The sequence below is a fragment of the Macrobrachium nipponense genome, chromosome 12, assembly GCF_015104395.2.
Source record: "Macrobrachium nipponense isolate FS-2020 chromosome 12, ASM1510439v2, whole genome shotgun sequence".
NCBI classification, from domain to species: domain Eukaryota; kingdom Metazoa; phylum Arthropoda; class Malacostraca; order Decapoda; family Palaemonidae; genus Macrobrachium; species Macrobrachium nipponense.
The window spans coordinates 84,377,555-84,399,529 of record NC_087205.1 but is presented as its reverse complement, the minus strand read 5'-3'; the positions used below and the strand labels follow the sequence as shown (position 1 = coordinate 84,399,529).

The following is a 21,975-nucleotide window of genomic DNA, read 5'->3' as shown; positions in this document are numbered from 1 at the left end:
AAAAATACTTATAGGCCTACCAGCCTAAAACTTTTGAATCACGCGCCTTGGGGGATGCTGGGAGTTCACGGATCAAGGTGTTGTTTTGTTTACAATTGTTACGCAGGCGCGCAAGCGCGAATTTCTTTCTTGCCGCACTAAAAAGTATCTGTGACACATCTCGGAAATTATTTCGTCACTTTGACATAATTTTTGTACCATTGTAAATTAGCCGTTACATGAAGTATTATATATGAAAATGTGCGTATTTTTATGTAGAATACAACAATAAAATACTCATGATTGTAGCTTTTATCAGTTTTGAGATATTTTCATATAAATAACGATAATTGCCAAAATTTCAACCTTCGGTCAACTTTGACTCTACCGAAATGGTCGAAAAACGCAATTGTAAGCTAAAACGCTTATATTCTAGTAATATTCAATCATTTACCTTAATTTTGCAACTAATTGGAAGTCTCTAGCACAATATTTCGATTTATGGTGAATTTATGAAAAAACTTTTTCCTTACGTCCGCGCGGTAACTCTTCCGAAAAAAATCATACATGCGATTGTGGTAATGTTTGCACCATTTTAAAATTAGCCATTACATAAAGTTTTATATATGGAAATGTGCGCAATTTCATGCACAATACAACTAAAAAAACCCATGGTTGTAGCTTTTATCAGTTTTGAGATATTTTCATATAAATAACGATAATTGCCAAAATTTCAACCTTCGGTCAACTTTGACTCTACCGAAATGGTCAAAAAACGCAATTGTAAGCTAAAACGCTTATATTTTAGTAATATTCAAGCATATTCCTTCATTTTGCAACAAATTGGAAGTCTCTAGCACAGATTTATGGTTAATTTATGAAAAAAATAAAATTTTCTTTACGTCCGCGCGGTAACTCTTCCGAAAAAATCATACGTGCGATTGTGGTAATGTTTGCACCATTTTAAATTAGCCTATACATAAAGTTTTATATATGAAAATGTGCGCAATTGCATGTAGAATGCAACTAAAAATAATTGAAGGTTGTAGCTTTTCTCATTTTTGAAATATTTGCATATAAATCACGATAAATAGAAAAAAAACCACGTTCGGTCAACTTTGACTCTACCGAAATGGTCGAAAAACGCAATTGTAAGCTAAAACTCTTACAGTCTAGTAATATTCAGTCATTTATCTTCATCTTGAAACAAATTCGAAGTCTCTAGCAAAATATTTAGATTTATGGTGAATTTAAAAAAAAATCTTTCCTTCCCTCCGTGCGCGGATTCTCCGCCACAAATCTCCGAAATACGTACGTCCCTTTCTCGGAATATTTGCTCCGTTTCATATTAGGCATTTCATAGAGTTTTATATATGAAAATGTGCGCAATTTCATGTAGAATAAAACAAAAAATATTTGAAGGTTGTAACTTTTCTTATTTCCAAAATAATTGCATATAAAAAATATATATATAAAAAATTCGACATTCGGTCAAATTTAACTCGTCAGATATGGTCGAAAACTGCAATTGTAAGCTAATACTCTGACAGTATAGTAATATTCAATCATTTGTCTTCATTTTGAAACAAATTGGAAGTCTCTAGGACAATATTTAGATTTATGGTGAATTTTTGATAAAAATATTTGTTTACGTCCGCGTGTTACGAATTTATGCATTATTTTGTGATAATATTTTCTCTGTGTTGCTTTTATCGTTTTACAATGTGTTATATACCAAAATGATTGCAATTTAGTGTAAATTACAACGAAAAAAAAGTAACTTGTTACCTCTAACCGTTTTGCGCACAGCGTGATTTGAATACAATTATACATGAAATTTCGTTTTTGCGCTATCATATATCGCATTATTTATATACGATAATGATAATTTTTTCATTTCTGATGGTTGCATACTAAACTTCAGCCAATGACAAAAAAAGGAGCCAAAAATGAACTCTTAATCTTGAAAACTAAGCGCGCTGTGATTTTTTGAAAAAAATATTTTTTCCGCTTCCGCACTCACTCCGAAACACCTCCGGCACACGGGAGACAATTTTTTATTTACCGCTCCGGCGTAAGAGGGTTAATGTGTTTCGTTAAGTTAAGTGTACGTACTACGTAACAAATTTTCTGCCGTTTGTCCTCTTCTTCTGTCGCCACTTTTGGAGATAGCCTCACTCGAAAGGTAAGGTTCCACGTTTTACTACATATGTACGTATGTACGTACAGTATTTCTTGTATACCATGTACACTATTACACTTTATTTACAGGTACATATTAGTAGTAAGTATTAAGTTAGGTATTGAATGGTCCAAATTGTTGTATTTCATTGTTTATTGGTCAATTTAGCTTTATTATAAAATTTACTGGGGTGTTTTTGTAGGGCTTGGAACGAATCAGGCAATTTACATGTAAAATGCGGTTCAAGATACGAAAAGCTCAGGTTACGAAGGCTGCCTCAGAACAGATTAATTTCGTATGTCGAGGTACCACGTATGTATATTTAAGCTGTGAATTTAAAAAAGATTAAACTAAATAATGTACAGAAAAAGTGTACTGAACAGGTTATTAAACAAGATAGAAATTCACAAAATCACTATCAAATGCAACTTTTGGGGGTTAACAGAACATGTTTTAAATGCAGGATTTTAACTCATAACTAAAAGGGAAGGTATTATTTTAAAATTATTGATATCATAAGGAGTTTTCTGTAAAGTGAAGGCCTATATACATCATGAAATGTTTCACAGGAGAAAAATACTGTTTGTGTCACAATTGCTTGTCTTTGCAAAGGCAGTAAACTTTAAACAAAATGGTTCCATTTCCTGAACCAGAAGTCTTTGGTATTATTAATTTTTTTATGGCACAGTACCTTATACATTATAATATTATGTGAACTCGGTAAGCAGAAATCCAGTTATACATGACTATTGTAAATGATGATGATTACTACCATAAGATTACTCTGTAATGACAGCACATTACCACTGCACAGGTAATGATAATGTTCCATACTATTGTTATAGATTGGGATGGACTAATGTCAAAACATGCTCTTCCTTCCCACGCAGCATTTTGTTTTGTAAGGTAAAGAAGTACTACAACACTACACGTAGACATTAAGGATGAATATTGAAATCAATGAGAGAGAGAGAGAGAGAGAGAGAGAGAGAGAGAGAGAGAGAGAGAGAGAGAGAGAGAGAGAGAGAGAGAGCAATTAAGCTATTGCAATTTTCTTTACATAGGGGTACATACTGTATTCTATTTTGTCAATTATATTGACTTTTTTTATGATTTAACATATATATTTAAAATTAGGTAGGCTATGTGTATCCATATTGCAAATGTTTACCACATGTGGTGTATGTACTCTTATTTCACCATTCAAGTTATAACTGTCTCAATTTCAGACCTAAAGATAAGGCTATAGGAAATATAATTCATACACACCTGGAATGCATGTTGGCCTCTGATATTCTTGTCTCTTGCTGCAACATAAGAACATTCTCCATTGAATGTGAAGTTGTAACGATCAAAGCTTTTGTAATGAGGATCACCATAAGCTTCGCAAACGCAGTCACGACACATATCGGGACTAACACACTTGTTTCCCTTCCTTACTAATCCAGGAGCACAGAAGCAACCAGAAGTGCATGAACTCTCCCTTTCAACACAAGCTTCCTTATCATGTAGGTTTTCACAACTCCTTTCACACTTTCCACGGAAACAGTCATGATATACTTCTCCGGGTTCACATTTCTTATCTGAAATCAAAGTTTTAAGATAAAAATAAATGACACATATCCCATAGGTTCTCTGGCCTTATTTGAGGCACAAATGGCTCAAGAAATATTTTTGGTTAAAATTTTGCTGTAGAGCACAAGAGATCAATATTAACAGGTCAAAGATAAAAAGTTTACAAAACTAAATAATTTCGGCATATAAAAAATATATACCGTAAGCTGTTAGAGGGTTAGTATTTGTTTTACAATTAACCATTTAAATTTATTAGTAATATATTTACATAGGAATTCTACCTCCATATTCTACAAGATGCTCATAAATGAAGTCAAATCAAAATATGTACAGTCCTTTCATTTTGGAAATTATATTCAACATATAAATCAAGAAATTAATTAGTTATCTTACTTAGATGTTGCTCACATCCAGATTTTTCTCATATGAAATAAACAGACATTGTGGTGACCTTGAAAGACAAAAATACTACAGTACCAAAACAATGGATTTCTCAAAGTAAGTGCTGTACATGCCTTTACAAATAAAAACAATGCTTAGAGAATTTATGAGCCTTTGTGGCTAAAAGAAGATAAAATTATGTGACGAGTTGCTCAGTTATCAAAATAAATCTGATAAATGTAAAATATATATATATATATATATATATATATATATATATATATAATATATATATCTATATATATATATATATATATATATATATATATAATATATATATATATACTATCATGTATATATATTATATGATATATATATATATATATATATAATATATATATATAATATATTATATATATATATATATATATATATAGTATATATGTATGTCTGTCTGTATATATCTATCATCTATCATATATATATATATATATATCATATATACACATATGTATATGTATGTATGTATGTATATATATATATATATATATATATATATATATATAATAATATATATATAGTGTACTACATATTGAAATTAGTAACTTCACTACACTTCTTCATATGTAACTCAAACTAGTACAGCAACCTACGAATTCATACATATGATTGTCACAGCACTTACAGCACTTGGCAACAACTCGCCAGTCGGATAGTTGAGCATCTGGATTTTTTTCAAGACATGAAGTAATGTAACGGTTCAAAGCTTGGCAGCGGCACTCATCTTCATTATTTCCTTTCTGCAGACACTGGCAAACTTCATCAACACAAGTTTTCAGGAATGGAGATGTATTGACAGCATTATGACATTCAGTAAATGGTTTAGATCTGTGGTAAGTTGAAAAAAAACAGTAGTTAGCCTCTTTAGTCTCATCTTTATGATAATTATGATGAAAAACCTATACAAAAAATATACATACTGAAATGAACTAATAACTATAATGATGACGAGAAATATGTAAATTTTTCTTATGCTTTCAGTAAGATATAATAATGATAATAAAATGGTTATCAAAAGAATAAGAAGACCTTTAAAGGAACCGTTACTTCAGTTTGATAGTAAACAAAGAACCTACCATGAACTTTAATTCTTTCTCATGCTACATCTGATTGCCACTCCATAAATGAATTTAGAAAACCCTGGCAAATAACAGCAAACAGGCTATAGGGTCTTACGGCTCATTATTACCACAGCATCATGCATGAACCAAACAGGCAGTGTTCTACACAAAAATAAATTACAGTGTTGAAAGAAAAAGTCATTTTAACACAATATACAGAGCAATAATCTCCTTGCCACCACCACATATTCAATGTTCAATAGCACACTGTACAGCTGTACAGTTTAATAATTCAAACAATACTTACTGAACCATGTTGCACAATTTGAAAGCTTTAGTAGTTTCTGAGGAATTGCACTTGGGTGGCTCACATGTATCACCATCCATAGACCAAGATTTGCCAAAATCTGTGATAGAAGTGGCAAGCTTTCCGTCAGGTTTAGTTTTGTCATCATTTGCACTGCCTGTGTAGAAACCACACATTCCAACCACATTGTTCTTCAGATCTTGTCCCGCCTAAAACATAAGTAACATAACATTAATTCTATAAATGTTATACAACCAAGAAATGTCAGAGCCTATATAATGCACAAAGTAATACACTATACAACAGTATGTTTGTATGGATGGCAGTGACATTGCATTGTAAGCTTACTATATTGGACTTTCCACTAAGTCAAATACAAATTCATAATTAAATCTTAATAATACTATACGTACCTAGTATTATAAGAAGTTGCTTACTTAACCTAAGTATTAATTAAGGTAGCTCTGGTGTTTATGTTTATCTTACATACTGGTGCAGTACAGTTGTATAATGTACTTATAAAATGCAGAATGTAGCTTTTGCTGTGGGGCACTCTAATGAAGTAATATAATGGATTTCATCTGTTACATGGATACAAAGCTTGTTTTGATAAAAGTACTCTATGTATGAAGCCTGTTGTAATAAATGTACACAAATCTACCATTATATTTCATCTTATTGTTATGAAAACTGAATTTTATTGCCTTGTATTCATAAAAAAATCTTACCAAAATTCTTATCCAATAAAATAAAAATGAATATCAATCTGAATTTGACTTCCCTATGGGTAACATAGTAGCACTGATCCCAAGTGATATAATCCCTTTTGAACTCAATGTTGCCATGATATGGAGGAGTAATGATAGTAGTTTATATTTGACAACGTCTCCAAAGACTGTGAGAGAGAGAGAGAGAGAGAGATTGGTGGAAGAATGACTGGGAGTGGTTAAATGGCGGTCGGAAGCGTGTCTGTTGTGGCGCTCTGTAGTATGTCAGTGGGAGTTAGTTACGAGAGTCTTAAGAAGTAAGGAGTTCGTGGAAGACAAAGTTGTTTTTGGCAGTAGTCTTGTCCGTTGATGTGTTATTTGATAGATTTTGGGTTGTAAAGTTGTTGTGCGTGTCTCTGTCTGGTAGTGGTGAAGTGGAAGAGGTTGATGGTATTTTCGGTGTCTGTGAGTGGTGGTTGGGACAGTGTTGGTGGGTTGTTGTGCTGGGGTAAGTGGTGTGGTTGTCGTGTTCTTTTGGGCTGTTGGTGTTCGTCTTCAGTGATTTGTCGGGTTGGTGAGTTGTTGTGGGGTTGTGGGTCTCAGTTGGTTTGTGTTTGGTTATCGGTGGTGGTTGTGTGTCGGCTAGCCTATTGCCTATACCCGGTGGACAGCACAGCAATTGTCCTGCTGTATTTTGTAGTGTAAAGAGGAAAGTGTGATTGAGGGTTGGTTTGGTAGCCAGATAGATTAAGTTTATGTGGGAGGGATTTGCCGCTTATTTTGAAGCTTGTGATCCCCACATTATTTTTTGGCGCCCGAACAGGGACTGCTGGTGTGGCAGCTGCAGGACGATTGGCCTAAGCTAGTGTGTGTGTGAGTGGTGAGAAAATTTGGGAAGGAAGGATTTAGTGAGGTGGAGGGGCTGAAGGAGGAGTTGTGTTTGGCGAGGGAAGCTAAGCAAAGGTTGGAAGTGGAGAATGAGAGGTTAAGGGTAGAGTGTGAGGAGCTGAAGAGCGAGTTAGAGGAAATGAGAGGAATGCTAAGGAGTGCCAAAGTGGAAATGAAAGAAGTGAAAGGAGCGGAAGAGAGAATGGTTGAGAAAATGGACGAAAAGTTCTTAGTGATGATGAATGCAGTGCAGGAGATGATGCAGGGGTTCATGGGAGAGGGAGCTGTAGGAGGGTCTTGTGATAGGCCAGAAGTGGTAAAGAAAGTGGAAGAGCGAGTGGATGAGACTACGAGTGACGAAGGTGACTTGGTTGTGATAGGTAAGGGAAAGAAGGGAAAGAGACAGGATAAGGATAAACCTGAGGACAAGAATAAGAAGGGGGCTGAGGAAAAGAAGAAGACTAAGGGAAAGAAGGCTAGTAAGGATGACGGACAGGATGAGACTAGGACTGAATACATTGGGGAAAGGGCTGAGAGTGGTTTAGATAGCAGTGAGTGGAAACAGGTGGGTAGAAAGAAGGGTAAGAAGAGTGTAATCAGCATGGATGTTAGTATGGAAGTTGATTCGCTGTATTCGGACAAGGTTAAGTGGGATCAGAATGGAAGGAGCGAAGGTGAGAGTGAGAGTGAGCGGGAAGTACGAAATGCTGTATATATGAGAGAGATAACTAGATGTGCACAATACGAGGAATATGGTAGTAGGGACATAGGGGATTTTTTAAGGAATATGAGAGGTATTGTGAGGCAAAGTATGGGGATAACAAGAGAGTTTGGGCAAGAGAGTTGGGTAGCTTTTTGACGGGATTTTTGTTGAGTATGTATGGGGTAATGATGATTGGGGAATGCGCCTTATGAGAGTGTGAAAGCCAGGATTGTGGAACAGGAGAAGAGGATAAGGAGTAGTGTTAGATATAGGAGAAAACATGGTTTTGAAGAGGCAAAAATGAATGTTGGTGAGTCGTTGTCGATGTATGTGTGCAGGTTGGAAACATTAGCCAGGAAAAAGTTTGGGGACGAAGGGATAAATGAGTGTAAAGAGTTAGTGAGGAAGTTTTTGGCAACTGTGCCTGAGAGTGTGTACAAGTTTGTAAATCTGAAACGTAAGAAAATGCGATGGACGAATGAAAGGTTGACATGGAACGACATTTTGGAAATAGTAGAGGATTATGAGTTGGATAGGTGTATGAAAGAGAGTAGAAGTGTTAGTGTTAGGACTGAAGTAGCTGAGGTTATACCAGAGTTTAAGAGCTATAGGGAGGCAGTTTTGGAAGGGCCAAGGCGAATGGCAGAGCGAGTGGTTGATAGGAGCGTTAGAGCCAGTAACGTAAGTATGGTTAGCCCTAAGAGAGATCGATGTGCAAGCATTGGAAGAGTAGGGTCAGTTAGTCGTGAACGAGAGCAGCAGTGTTACAGATGTGGAAAGCTAGGGCACAGGAAGAATGAATGTCGGTGGGCATTGGGAGCCTGCTTCAGGTGTGGGCAAACAGGGCATTTGGTGAGCGAGTGTAAGAAAGATAGGCATATTAAATGTTACAGGTGTGGGCAAGCAGGGCATGTAGCAAGTGGATGTCGAGGTACCTGTGACTGAGGTTTGCGGTAATTGCGGGGAGAATGGGCATTATGCTAGGATGTGTAAAGAACACTGGGCAAAATGTGTTGAATGTGGAATGGAAGGTCATGTAGCGAGTGTGTGTAGGCAAAAGAGGATGAGTCAGGCTGGGAATTTGGGAAATAGGTGTTAAGGGGATTCAGTTGGGTGGGTCCTCTAGTATGCGACAGTATGTTTGCGAGAATGCGATGAGGTAGTGGTTGAGGGTGAGTAAATGTGGACCGAGCATCATTGATCAAATGGATCTGGGAGATCGGCAGCTAGTGTTGGTTGAGTATGGAAGAAAGCGGAAGAAGGTAAGGAAAGGGAATGAAAGGGAGAAATGTGAACTGCATGATAGAGGGGTTGGTGGTAGGGTGCAAACAGTTGATAAGGCGTGTGCTACGGATGACTTTGAGGGAATGAATGATACTTGTGGTGTATGTGGGTTTGAGTTGACAGGGACAAATAAGACTTCAGTGAGAAGGAAACTTGAGTAGTAAGGAGGTAGTTGATAGGATGGATAAGTCTTTGCAGGAGTTTGACAGAAGTATGAATGAACTGATTGGTTTGGTGGCCGAAATAGGGGAGATGTTGGAACCAGAGTTAGAAGACATCGGTGAAGTAGTGAATGGAATTTGGGAGGATGGTAGTGAGGGAGATAATGGGAGTTTGAATGAAAGTGGTTTGGAAGAAGTGAATGGCGATGTAACTGAAAGAGTGTATGATGGTCCTCAAACAAGATCCAGGGGGCCTGCATCTGAGCATCCTTTGGTGTTGCGCATGGCAATTTAGTGTGGATGTTGCGAGTGTAAGGAGACGTCAAATGTAATGGGGGAGGTAAAAAATAATGTGGCGGGATCACAAGCTTAAAAACAAGCGGCAAATCCCCCCCACAATGATAGATAAAAATCTATGAGTAATCTCTACTCTGAACTTAAGATTGAGAAAATGATGCATACAGTATCAAGTATGCAATTTTTGAAGTAGAAATATGACAAATTTTTTAATCAATTTGTATTTTTCATAGCTCAATGGGGTTTTTCTTCCCCCTCGGATGGATGATTCAGCATCTCCCTCTCCTGCAATTACTACCTCTGAAGTTAGTGCAAGTGTGCCTCTGTCTCCTTCCTTTTCTTCCATCGATTCGTCAATGGAAGTATCGGGAGTTCAACAGGATGATGATATGTTAATGTAGCCCCCTCCTCCTCGGGTTTTCACTTTATACCTGAGAGGGAGGAGGCTACGCCATCTAATGCCTTATTTTCAGATTCGAAGTCATCCAAGAAGTTTGGGCGTCACTTGGGGCTATGGAGTTCAGCTTCCTTGGATGGACTGCTGTCACATTTCTTGGAGGCTTGTACCCCTCCCCCTGCCCCTATAACAGTTCCATCTCCCCCTGGACTCCTCTACATTAGATCTCATGTACTGCCACCTTGCAGAGCCCCACTGTCATCATTGACGCTCCCTGAGTCGCATATTATCACTCCGCCAGTGAGGCCATTGACCAGCTCCAATCTTAAGGTGTCGTGACGTCACTCCCAGAGTCCTCTCAGCTTATGAACTCAGATGCAGTGGCCGCTCATCTTCTAGTTGTGACGTCACCCCCTTTCCGATATGATGTCACTGTCTTCTCTCGCTGAGCCATCCAAGGCTTTAGTTCAAGCAGTCTACAAGAGACTGGACTCTTGTTTTGCGAGAGACGATTTCTGCTGCGTCTTCAAAGAAGAGGAGTTGTAAACGAAGGGTCTCTTCTCCTACTCCTGATAGTAAGAGACTGCATAGAGAGAGGAGTTTCTCCCCTTCTCCTGTTCCTATGCCATCCCCCCCTTGCTGTCGTGTCAGATGTTGGAGGATCAAGTACTTTGTGGTTTCGTCGTCTTCGAGTGAAAGGAGTGTATTGCCTTCTTCCCTTCATGGCTGTATCTACGACCATGTCTCTCCCATGCGCATTCATGTTCGTGCAAGTGAGAGAAGAGTTTCTCTTCATGCGCCACAAGATCCTGTTTCTTCCTCTCATGTTCACGTTCGTGAGGCTGGTAGTGGAGATAGTGGAAAGAAGGCATCATCCTCTTCAATACTTGACGGTGTATCACCGGTACGTCATGAGAGTATGTATCTTCGTTTTCCCTTCACGGCCGTTTCTCTCCCTCTCATGTACGTGTTTGTGACAGTGAGAGTGTTGAGAGCATTAAGAGTGTTACAAGATCTTCTGTATATGAGCATGAATCATCCTTGCAAGTACGTGTTGACGAGATCGGAGGCTACCCCTCTTTATCTGTTCCTGAACCAGTTTGTTGATGCAAGGACAATAAAGTGCTGATTAAAAGATCGAAAGCTGCAGATGTGAAGGTCACTCAAGCTTCATCTAAGGATTCTTCGCTCGGCAAAATTAAGGCTGAGGGTAGAAGAAGTGAAGCTCTATTGGCCCGTGGACATACTTCTTGTTCTCCTGGAAGAGACCTTAACCTTAAGAGTCCATCTCCTTCATCTAGCTCTCTTCAGCGACATTCCACGTCTCGGGATTGTGCTCGGTTGGCGTCTCAAGGTCGTGTATTCGAATCATCTCACATTCATGTACGTGCTCCCTCTCGTGACCGTGTATGTGTTTCATCTGATGTACGTGTACGTGATCCTTTACGTGATCATGTGCGGGGTGCTTCTCACGAGACAGTACACTGTTCGAGTCGGGATTGTGTGCAAGTATCGCTGCGAGATGAGTTTCGAGAACCTTCGGTTTCAGTGTCTCCCGGTTTTAGACCTTTCATGCCAACCAATATTATCCAGAATGTTGGGCTTCCTTGGGAAGCTTCATGTGATGGTAATTGCTTCATAGCAAAGAAAGTTAAAGGGAAGGAGAACGCATTTTCGAGAAGTTCGGCAGTAATGAGGCTTTCGCGCCACTGTTGGAAGCGTCTATGCTCGCGGCTGTTCGAGAATCGGCAGGAGTGTTGTGGATCTCGTCGTTACGTGAGAAACGCCGCGATTTCTGATGCAATACATCGTCTAGATTCATCTAAGAAGTTCTAGAAATCCCTGGAGTCGGTGACGTTCGCCGTAGGCTCCGCCCCCAGAGTGCTGTATAAATACGACGAACGAACTTTGGAGAGCAGTGATCGTAGAAGAGAGAGAGATCGTAAAAGAGAGATCACCAGTTTAGTCACAGAGAGCCACAGATCAGATTATCAGTGAGAGATCAGCAGCAACAGAGATCTTCCGTGAGATACGAGGAAAAAGGAACCAACGAAGTATCAATCAAAAGAAGAGTTGGTTGGCTATTGGTCTAGTCGTCTTCAGGTGTGGTCTACCGTGTTATCTCGACGTCGAGCAGACTTCAGAGAAGAAAAGGTCCTGTTACAGGTGTTGGGGAATTCCTGCCTTACAAGAAGATTAGTTTCTGCAATACGGAGTCAAGAGGACGCCGATCTACTTTTATGAAGCCACCTCTTCGAAGTGCCAAACTGTTTAGCAAGTATTCTTATTACCTCACTGTTTCCCCCAGTTCATGCAGTGTAAGATTCTATCTTTTTATGTAAATAGGAGATACCATTCTGCATTTACCTTTGTTAGTAAGCTTGTAAATAAACCTTTGTTGTGTTCGTGTTTCTTTCTATATTCGTATCCCCAGTTTCAACTGTTTGCGTTGATATATTTTTTTTTATTATTTCATTTCGAACCTGAAGCGGACCTCCCTCAGAGGCCGTAACATTGTTTCTGAGATCTCAGGGTCCGTAACATTTGTGGCGACCTTGCCTAGGCTATCAACACTAACATATAGATAGAATCAGATAGAATATAGATAGAATCAGAATGAGTGAGATGGTGAAAGAGTTTATTGAGTCAGGTAAGCTACTGGGTCTAGAGGGGAATGATCTCCGTGAGTAACGTGGAAGAAGAAAGAAAGAGAGAAGTATGAGATAAAAGATGAAAGACGGCTGAGAGAGAGCAAAGAGCGGCTGAGAGAGAAGTAATGAAAATGCAGCAAGAGAAAGAGAGAGAAGCAATGAAAATGCAGCAAGAGAGAGAAATGTTGGTAATGCAGCAGGAAGAGAGAGAGAAAGAGCGTATGCATGAGTTGGAAATTGCTCGGTTAAGGGAAAGTACTCGTAACAGTCGGTCAAGCGAGAACAGAAACGAAGCTGATACGTTAGGTATGAATGCAGTGCTAAAATGAGTACCAAAGTTTGATGAGGAAGATGTTACGACATATTTCATGTGTTTTGAGAAGTTAATGGAACGAGTAGGTTCTCCTAAAGAAACGGGGAAACGGGGTTTATATTTTGCAGTCAGTTTTGAGTGGTAGGGCACTTACTGTGTATAGTTGCATGTCTAAGGAGGAATGTGATAATTACGATATCGTGAAAGAAAGTGTTCTTAGCGCGTATAGGCTAGTACCAGAGGCGTACCGTAAGAAATTTAGAAATTTGAGAAAGGATGAAAATATTACGTATGTAGAATACGGTAAGAAGTTAGACAGGCTGTTTTTTGATTGGTTAACTTCTGCTAAAGTTGATGATTTTGATAGTTTGAAGAACTTAGTGTTGTTAGAAAACTTCAAAGATAACGTATCCCCTGAGATTAAACTTTATATAGAGGATAGGCGAGAAGTATCTTTTGCAGGAGCAACTAGGCTAGCTGACGAATATAGTCTAACTCATAATTTGAGTGTAAGTAAGAAACGAAATTATCCTTCGTCTGGTAGAGTACAAAGCAGTCAAGGTTTCAGTCCTAGTAATAGCAATGCGAGTAAAAGTGACTATTCCTGTTATACATGCGGAAAACCTGGTCATACGTCTAAGGTTTGTAAGAGTAGAATGGCATATAGTGGCTCAGAATTAACTGGTTTCCGATGTAATGGGAAAGGGCATTTAGCGAGGAATTGTGCAGTAGAAAGAAAGGACGGTAAGAAACCAGTATCGCTAGTTAACCTTTCGTCAAATAGGGATGATGTGATGAGAGAAACTAGGAAAGTTTTTGGCGAATTTCTGTCGGAAGGCGTAGTTTCCTCTCTTGGAGGAGTAGATTCGAGAGAAGTAGTCTTGCTTCGAGACACAGGGGCCGCTGTATCCCTGATAAGGAGTGAGTGTGTGCCGAACAGGGCAGAAATCAATATGGAAGAGAAAGTTATGTTAGGTGGATTTCCTAACACTTGTGTTCTTTGTCCTTTGTTGAAATTGAATTTAGAAAGTCAGGTAGTGTCAGGAGAAGTAAAACTTGCAGTTGTGGACAGTTTGCCCGTTGAAGGCGTTGACATTATTGTCGGTAACGACTTAGCTTTATCCAAGAGTGTGAATCCTGTTGTGAGGAATATTCCAGTGCCTGAAATGGTAGTAACTAGGTCGGGTTTAGATACAGACATAGACTACGATCATAATTTGTTCGTGGATTCAAACGAGTGTGAGTTCGTGGATTCGAACGTGAGTGAGTTCGTGGATTCGAACGAGTGTGATAGAGGTAGCGAGGTTGATCTTAGCATAAATGTGGCTGAGAGACCGGACTCTATCGAAGTTGACAGTGAGAGCCAAGGGGAAGGCGTAGCTGTCGAGAGTAACGTAGTAAATGTGCCAGTATCTAGTACTAGTTAACGTTTTGGATAAGGATGAGCTAGTCAAGTTGCAGAGAGAGGATGAGACACTAACCCGAATTTTTTAATGTGAGCTGGATGATGATCTCGATGTGTGTAAGGAAACTTTTTGTGTAAAGGACAAAGTTTTGTGTCATGTTTGTCCTAAGTCAGGTAGTGAAGGGGGAATCACAGGAAAATTTGTAGTTTCTAGGAAGCTTCATGAATTAATTTTGAAGTTAGCACATGATGAGCAAGGACATTTGGGAGTAAATAAAACTTTCAAGTCTATTAGTAGGACGTACTTTTGGCCTAAGATGAAAAATGATGTGTGTTTTAAGAGGTTTGCTTTAAGCTGTCCTGAATATCAAATTGCCGGGAAACCGATTCAAGTAATTCCCAGACTTAAGTTGTGTAATATTCCTTCAGTAGGCAAATCTTTTGATAATGTATTTATAAATATGTTCGGAACTTTACCTAGAAGTATGGGCAGAGATGATTACATAACTAATCTTGATTATTATAAAAACAATTTAAGAGATGTTTGGCAGCTATCGGAGGAGAACGGAAACGCTTGGCACTTAGCGAAAGAAAACGCGAAAAGAAGTCAAGGGGAACTTAAAGGGAAACATAATCTAAGAGCAAACAAAAGAAGTTTGTGTGTAAGAGATAAAGTTTTAGTACTTGTCTCGAGAGAAAGTCTATTTTTACCTTATAAGTACGAAGGTCTTTATTCATTGTTAAAGGAGAGAGGAAATATACATTATAGAATTAATGTGGGTAAGAGTAGAGCAAATGCAATGAATATAAATTTGCTTCAGAACTATAAACTACGCCCCGTGCCGTGGCCTCCGCCCTTATAACAGTGTTACTGAGTGAGATTAGTTTTGAGAAAAAACACAAGAGGTGTTTTAGTATTTATAAGTTTTAAGCAGAGTTCAGAAAACGGAAAAAGTAAGAGAGAAGGATAATGTATTAGCTGATAGCCTCTAGAGATTTCTCAGAATGAGTAGCCTATTAACCGTTTTCTGTTATCGCACGAGTGTGTGTGAGTGGGGAAGTGTGTGTGTTTGACTGGATTAAAGCTTTATGCAGAATTGTTTCCCCGCTGTTTAATTTTTGCTTCTCTTTAGAAAAAAAAAATAAAATCAATTGATTTCATTTTTTTTTCTCTTTTGGGGGGGCGTGTGATGGTAATTGCTTCATAGCAAAGAAAGTTAAAGGAAAGGAGAACGCATTTTCGAGAAGTTCGGCAGTAATGAGGCTTTCGCGCCACTGTTGGAAGCGTCTATGCTCGCGGCTGTTCGAGAATCGGCAGGAGTGTTGTGGATCTCGTCGTTACGTGAGAAACGCCGCGATTTCTGATGCAATACATCGTCTAGATTCATCTAAGAAGTTCTAGAAATCCTTGGAGTCGGTGACGTTCGCCGTAGGCTCCGCCCCCAGAGTGCTGTATAAATACGACGAACGAACTTTGGAGAGCAGTGATCGTAGAAGAGAGAGATCGTAAAAGAGAGATCACCAGTTTAGTCACAGAGAGCCACAGATCAGATTATCAGTGAGAGATCAGCAGCAGCAGAGATCTTCCGTGAGATACGAGGAAAAAGGAACCGACGAAGTATCAATCAAAAGAGAGATCTTCCGTGAGATACGAGGAAAAAGGAACCGACGAAGTATCAATCAAAAGAAGAGTTGGTTGGCTATTGGTCTAGTCGTCTTCAGGTGTGGTCTACCGTGTTATCTCGACGTTGAGAAGACTTCAGAGAAGAAAAGGTCCTGTTACAGGTGTTGGGTAATTCCTGCTTTACAAGAAGATTAGTTTCTGCAATACGGAGTCAAGAGGACGCCGATCTACTTTTATGAAGCCACCTCTTCGAAGTGCCAAACTGTTTAGCAAGTATTCTTATTACCTCACTGTTTCCCCCAGTTCATGCAGTGTAAGATTCTATCTTTTTATGTAAATAGGAGATACCATTCTGCATTTACCTTTGTTAGTAAGCTTGTAAATAAACCTTTGTTGTGTTAGTGTTTCTTTCTATATTCGTATCCACAGTTTCAACTGTTTGCGTTGATATATTTTTTTTTTATTATTTCATATCGAACCTGAAGTGGACCTCCCTCAGAGGCCGTAACATTGTCTCTGAGATCTCAGGGTCCATAACACTTCATCAGCAGTTTTATGGAAGGAGGAGGATACTGCCAAACCATCTTCATGTCATCGGTCGCCTGTGCCGGAGCAGAAGGAGGGAGATAACCAAGAGTTTATGTCCTCATTCGCAAAGGTTGTTGACCTCATTTGTGAGCTCAACTATCTTGAGGGTAGGGCGCAAACTATCTTCTATGACCCTAACGTGTACAGAGTCCCAGCTGGGTGCTAAACAGAACTCTAGAACTTCTTCTGAGCTCCCTTTGTCGGGTCACACTCGTTCCATCCTACAATGTGTGAACGCTTTGGTGTCGGACCGAGATGGCTCTCTGCATTCTAGTAGGCCATTTAAGCTTCTTCCCCCCCTCTGGTGCAGCATAGGAAGTACTATTCCACTAGTACAGTTAAATTGATGCCCCGTTACCTTAACTCGGACGTGATCCGTCTTAAACCTAGCCTAACTCTGGAACAGGTTAGGGCTGAAGGTCCTTCCTTTTCATCACGAAGTTTTTAGCTATGGAGACTATTGCGGCTTCCATCTTCCAGACGGTTTCCTGGCTGGACTTATGGTCCACTGCAATAGCCAAGACTGCTTCAGATAGGACTGAGGGAGGTTTAGTGAGTTCTTCCTCTCTTAATTGACTGTTACAGTCCAGAGATAAGGCAATTTCTTACCTGACACACCTTGGCTCCAACCTGTGGGCCAATCACCTCTTAGCCAGGAGAAATGCAGCACTGTCCAAGGTGGCAAATTCAGTGGACTCTGAGTCTTTGTTGTCTCTCAGAAATGGGGATCTGCTTGAGTTGCAGTCTCTGTTTCTGAGGACTGAATTGGAAGATGCTATCCACCAGGGACGAGAAGACACTAAAGACAGGTTGGTACATCAGGCAGTATCAAAGTCAGAGGGGCGTTCAAGACGCCCTCCTCCTCCCCCTCCTCAGCAACAGATGAGGATATCTTTGCCTAAATCTCTGAAGAGTACTGCCTCTGTGAGGGTCTCCCAATCTCCTTCACAGGCCAAGGTAAAAAAACAACAATGCCGCTTTCAATAATGATAAACCTACAGAAATCGAACCTGGCTCCCAGCCAGAAAGCTCTTTACCTAGGTATGGTTATAGATACAGCAGCATCAAGGGTTTTTCCATCTTTGGTCTCTGCAATGGAGACTGAAAGTCTTCTGCTCCTTGGCGGGAAATTCTCCCCTACAGAGAGTTCCTCTTTCCGAGGAAGTGAGGCAAGACCAGAATATCTCGGTGGGAATCCCTCTATGTTCTCCCCCTCCAGACTTCCTTCTGTTTTCAGATGTCTCCATCTAGGGTTGGGGAGCTCATCTGGGAGATCTCCTTACGTCAGGCATTTGGAGTGCGGAGGACAAACTTTCTACACATCAACGTTTTGGATCTGTAGGCAGCTTTCATGGGACTGAAGGAGTTTCAGGAGAAAGTGGAAGGTCATTCCGCCGTTCTGATGTCTGACAACACCACAGTGGTGGCTTATGTGAACAAACAAGGGGGCTTGGTGCCTTGTCTCCTTCATTCCTTAACAGTAGAATTACACCAGTGGGCAATTGACAACTGAGTAGAGCTCTCTGCTAGGTACATTCCAGGCAAGAGGAATGTGGCAGCCAACAGATTGAGTCGTTGGAACCAAATCCTGGGCATGTAGTGGTCTCTGCATCAGGTCGTGGCGGACAGGCTTTTTCAGGTTAGGGGGAGGCCTATGCTAGACCTTTTCTTAACTGGATTCAACAGAAAACTGGTGGTTTACTGTTCAGTGGTCCCGGATCCTTGGGACAACCTTGAGGTTTACGCCTTTCCTCTGTTTTGCCTGATCCGTCAAGTTCTGAACAGGGTAAAGAGTTCTCGAAATCTCAGGATGACCTTGGTGACTCTTCTGTGGTCTCAAAGCAGAGTGTCTCCCGGATCTTCTGTGTCTTCTGGCAGAGGTTCCAAGAGGGATTCCTCTGTGGTGACAACTTTGTCAACCTCATGATGAAAGATTTCACCAGTCAGTAGAATCCGTGTCTCTTCACAGATGGAGACTATCAAGTATCTCCTTTGAGCGAGAGGATTTTCTCAGGAGGCAGCAGGACATATATGTCCGTTACCTTAGAAAATCCTCTTCAGTAGTTTACCACGGGTAATGGGTGATCTACTGTGATTGGTGTCATCGACGGGGTTTCTCTCCACTCAAAGCCTCTGTTCAGCATATAGCAGATTTTTTTTATCTTCCGCAAAGATGAGAAAGGACTCTCTTTTTCTGCTGTCAGGGGCTACAGAGCAGCACTAGGTTTGGTGTTATGCCTGAAAGGCGTAGACATCTCTTCATCTTGGGAGATTTCCTTGTTGTTCAGAGGTTTCAAACAAACCTATTCTCCAAGGGAACTCAAGCCTCCTGCATGGGATGTTTCGCTTGTCCTGAGAAGCTTCACTCAAGCCCCATTCGAACCCTTGTGGCACTTGTCTGACAGAGATCTGACACTAAAGACAGTTTTCCTGAGGGCCTTGGTTTCTTCAGAGAGTGGGGGAGCTGCATGGTCTAAATCATGATGTGAAACATACCAGAGGTTGGGGGTTGGTGACCTTTGAGTTTGTCCTGAAATTCGTGGCCAAGACCCAAAACTCCCTCAGTATATGACGACCTAAGAAAGTCATGTATCGTATGTAAAGGGGCATTTGCAACTGAAAGATATACATACCTCAATTTTGACATTCATTTCATGATTCCATTCAATGGCAATGTTGTGAACTTTTGATTCGTAATACAAGTTGTCCCCAACACGAGATATTGTGAAGTTCTTTGTAGTGGTACCAATGCGCTGTGTCTGTCAACCAAAAGTTATTTTGAAATTATATATGATTTCATATAATAAATATAATAAAGAAATTCTGACTTTTCACAATAAGAAATGCTTTACTCTAGCCACCAAACACAAAATTTTGATAGATACAGCATAAGTATATTAATGCTACATAGAAAATATTATAAAGGAACTGTGGTTATTCATGATAATATTTTGCCTCAGTAGTATACAGTATACAAAATAGAAGGTAAAAATGACTGTACAGGTCATTTATTGCATCAGTACTGAGGTTCTTGAAATAATCCACATACTAATTACCTGTGATGCTGTGTATGATTTATCATTATAGATGATTGTAAGGTCTGGCTTGAGTATCATTTGCTGTCCTTTCTGCGTTATTTTCAGGTAGCGGTCACAGGTCTTGTCATGTGAGCAGTTACGGTGAACTTCAGAGATGGAAACAGAAATAGAGATTAACAAAATTTTACATGTGGCACTTAAAACATTTTCTGTCTTTATAGTGATCTGTCACTTCATACAGTTTAATGCTTTGAAGTTTACTGAATAGAACAAATTTATAAGGTTGCTTGATAGTATACATGGATAGGGATTTGGTATGGTGATACAGTACTTTTACCCTTAATAACTTAATTACAGCAAAATGGTCACTATTAACATTATGCCAAAGGGTAGTTAATCTATACTCAGTGTTACTACAATAAATATTAAAATTTTTCTATTTAGTAATATATTGAGTAAACAACAGCCTAGGTATATTTCAAGAATAAATATTTATGTTCTCAACCAGGAATCAACTAAGTTTATCATTAAATATTATTACCTATGTTTAATATCTTATCTTTATTTTCATATTTGATTTAAGCACGCAGTAAATCCATTACCAAACCATTTATAAGACCATACTTAAATACTATTATAATTGATAAAGATTTTAGCCTTGCTACACTGTAATCCCGGAGTTTTGCCATTAATACAGCAAATAAATTGTTTTTGTTTAAATGTGATTTAATTAATTTCTAACAAAAGGTTATATAGCAGTAAAAACACTAATTTGGTTATGACTGCAGGTGATAAAATACATCTTATTGGCACTGACATCCAGCATTACAATGGAAAATATGATCTAAATGATGTTATTGCAAATGGGAATGATAGGTATGAACTTTGACTGGAATGAGGTTTATGTGAATATACATAGCATTAATTTTTTTTCTGCAGCACTATTTTTATAACTCTGCAACTGAACAAGCAAAACTTACTAGAAATAACCCAATCTTTGTTATTCTTTTCCTGTGCAAGAATGTGATTGCATAGTTCTAACTGGTAACTTGATCCATCAAAGGAGTTGATTGTCCTTCCAACTACCTCACAAGTAAACTGGTCATCACGAACTTCACTTGGGACACCAGGAGACTCTGAAATTTGAGGAAAAGCACCCTCAAGTTAAATTCCTTTGCAATTTTTAATATCTTAAAATAAATTTTAAAGTTAAGCTGAAGCAAGAAAGCCTGATTTTAATGGAGAGTTGTACAACATTACCTACATTAATTGAAGTACACAACCGCCAATTCAAGGTAGGAAGAAGAGTAAGACAGTCTTAACAATACTTACTGCATCCAAACTTGGGGCAAGGATCATTCACATCCGTCGTTGCATAGACAGTTTCACCTTCTGCACATAACGGTACTTCAGGCTGTTGAAATAAATAATACTTATGTTATTTTATCAAATAAAAATCTAAATACTTCCGTTACTATATAAAATAATAAAAGCCAGTTCCTGTTATATGTATTACAAAATATGGTAACATTAAATAAAGTATCTGGTGCTTGGTATATATCCTACACCCTAACACACAATTTTTTGGAAAGGACTATGTGGGGTATGGTAAGAAGATAGAAAATACGAGGAAAAAATAGTAGGGCTACCTCTCCTACTCAGCTCTACAAACTCCCACACTTTATGCTGGACTCATACCTAGTTTGCTGACCAACCTAAATGTTAGCCTTTTGCTGCCTATTGTTCATCCAATGGGTAGATTTGTATTTGGCTTTGTGGAAGGGCCTTTTATTTCTTCTGGGTTTGACCTTATGCAACACTTCTAGGTCTAGTAATAGATGGGATGCTCTCTACCATACATCCTCCTACACTGCCCACCCTTCATCCAATGCCTGTTCTTTCATAAGCCTTCTCTGCATTCATAGTGGATGCTGTGTCAACCATGCTGGAATGTCTAGATGTGAGTGCATCTGTGCCTGCAGTCATTTTGCTACAGAGGCCTTAAGACTGATACCTAGCTGTATTGTCAACATCTGCTCTCTTTAGTCTTCTTGACACTAGCAATCATTCAGAAGCAATCTATTCTTAGCTACTTTGCCTGGGTTTTCCCCAGTGCCAGCAAAGATGATAGCAGTCACTGATACCGTAAGAGTCATAACTCAAAGACTTCATCTCTCATCAGTAACTACAGCCATGCCCATCAATGCTCCTGGAGATCGAGTTAAAGTTACAGGGATTTTTCATCGGGCGACACAGGTCTTCCCCCAGAAATAGATTTTTCCTACGTCAAAATCCCTTTTTCCTCAGTCCTCCGCAGCAGCTGCCTACAGCGTCAACGCACGATGCTCTGGCTGTATTTGGCTTGGTGATATCA

The 21,975-nt window shown here is 39.3% G+C and overlaps 1 protein-coding gene across 1 annotated transcript in view; it reads right to left on the bottom strand.

Annotated features, from left to right (window-relative positions):
- LOC135224863 (uncharacterized) overlaps positions 1 to 21,975 on the bottom strand; it is a 275,908-nt gene that overhangs the window by 28,089 nt on the left and 225,844 nt on the right. The window contains 7 exon segments of the mRNA XM_064264188.1: positions 3,431 to 3,744; positions 4,803 to 5,005; positions 5,546 to 5,754; positions 19,197 to 19,322; positions 19,620 to 19,747; positions 20,582 to 20,737; positions 20,934 to 21,015. Coding sequence (XP_064120258.1) covers positions 3,431 to 3,744; positions 4,803 to 5,005; positions 5,546 to 5,754; positions 19,197 to 19,322; positions 19,620 to 19,747; positions 20,582 to 20,737; positions 20,934 to 21,015 — 1,218 coding nt within the window.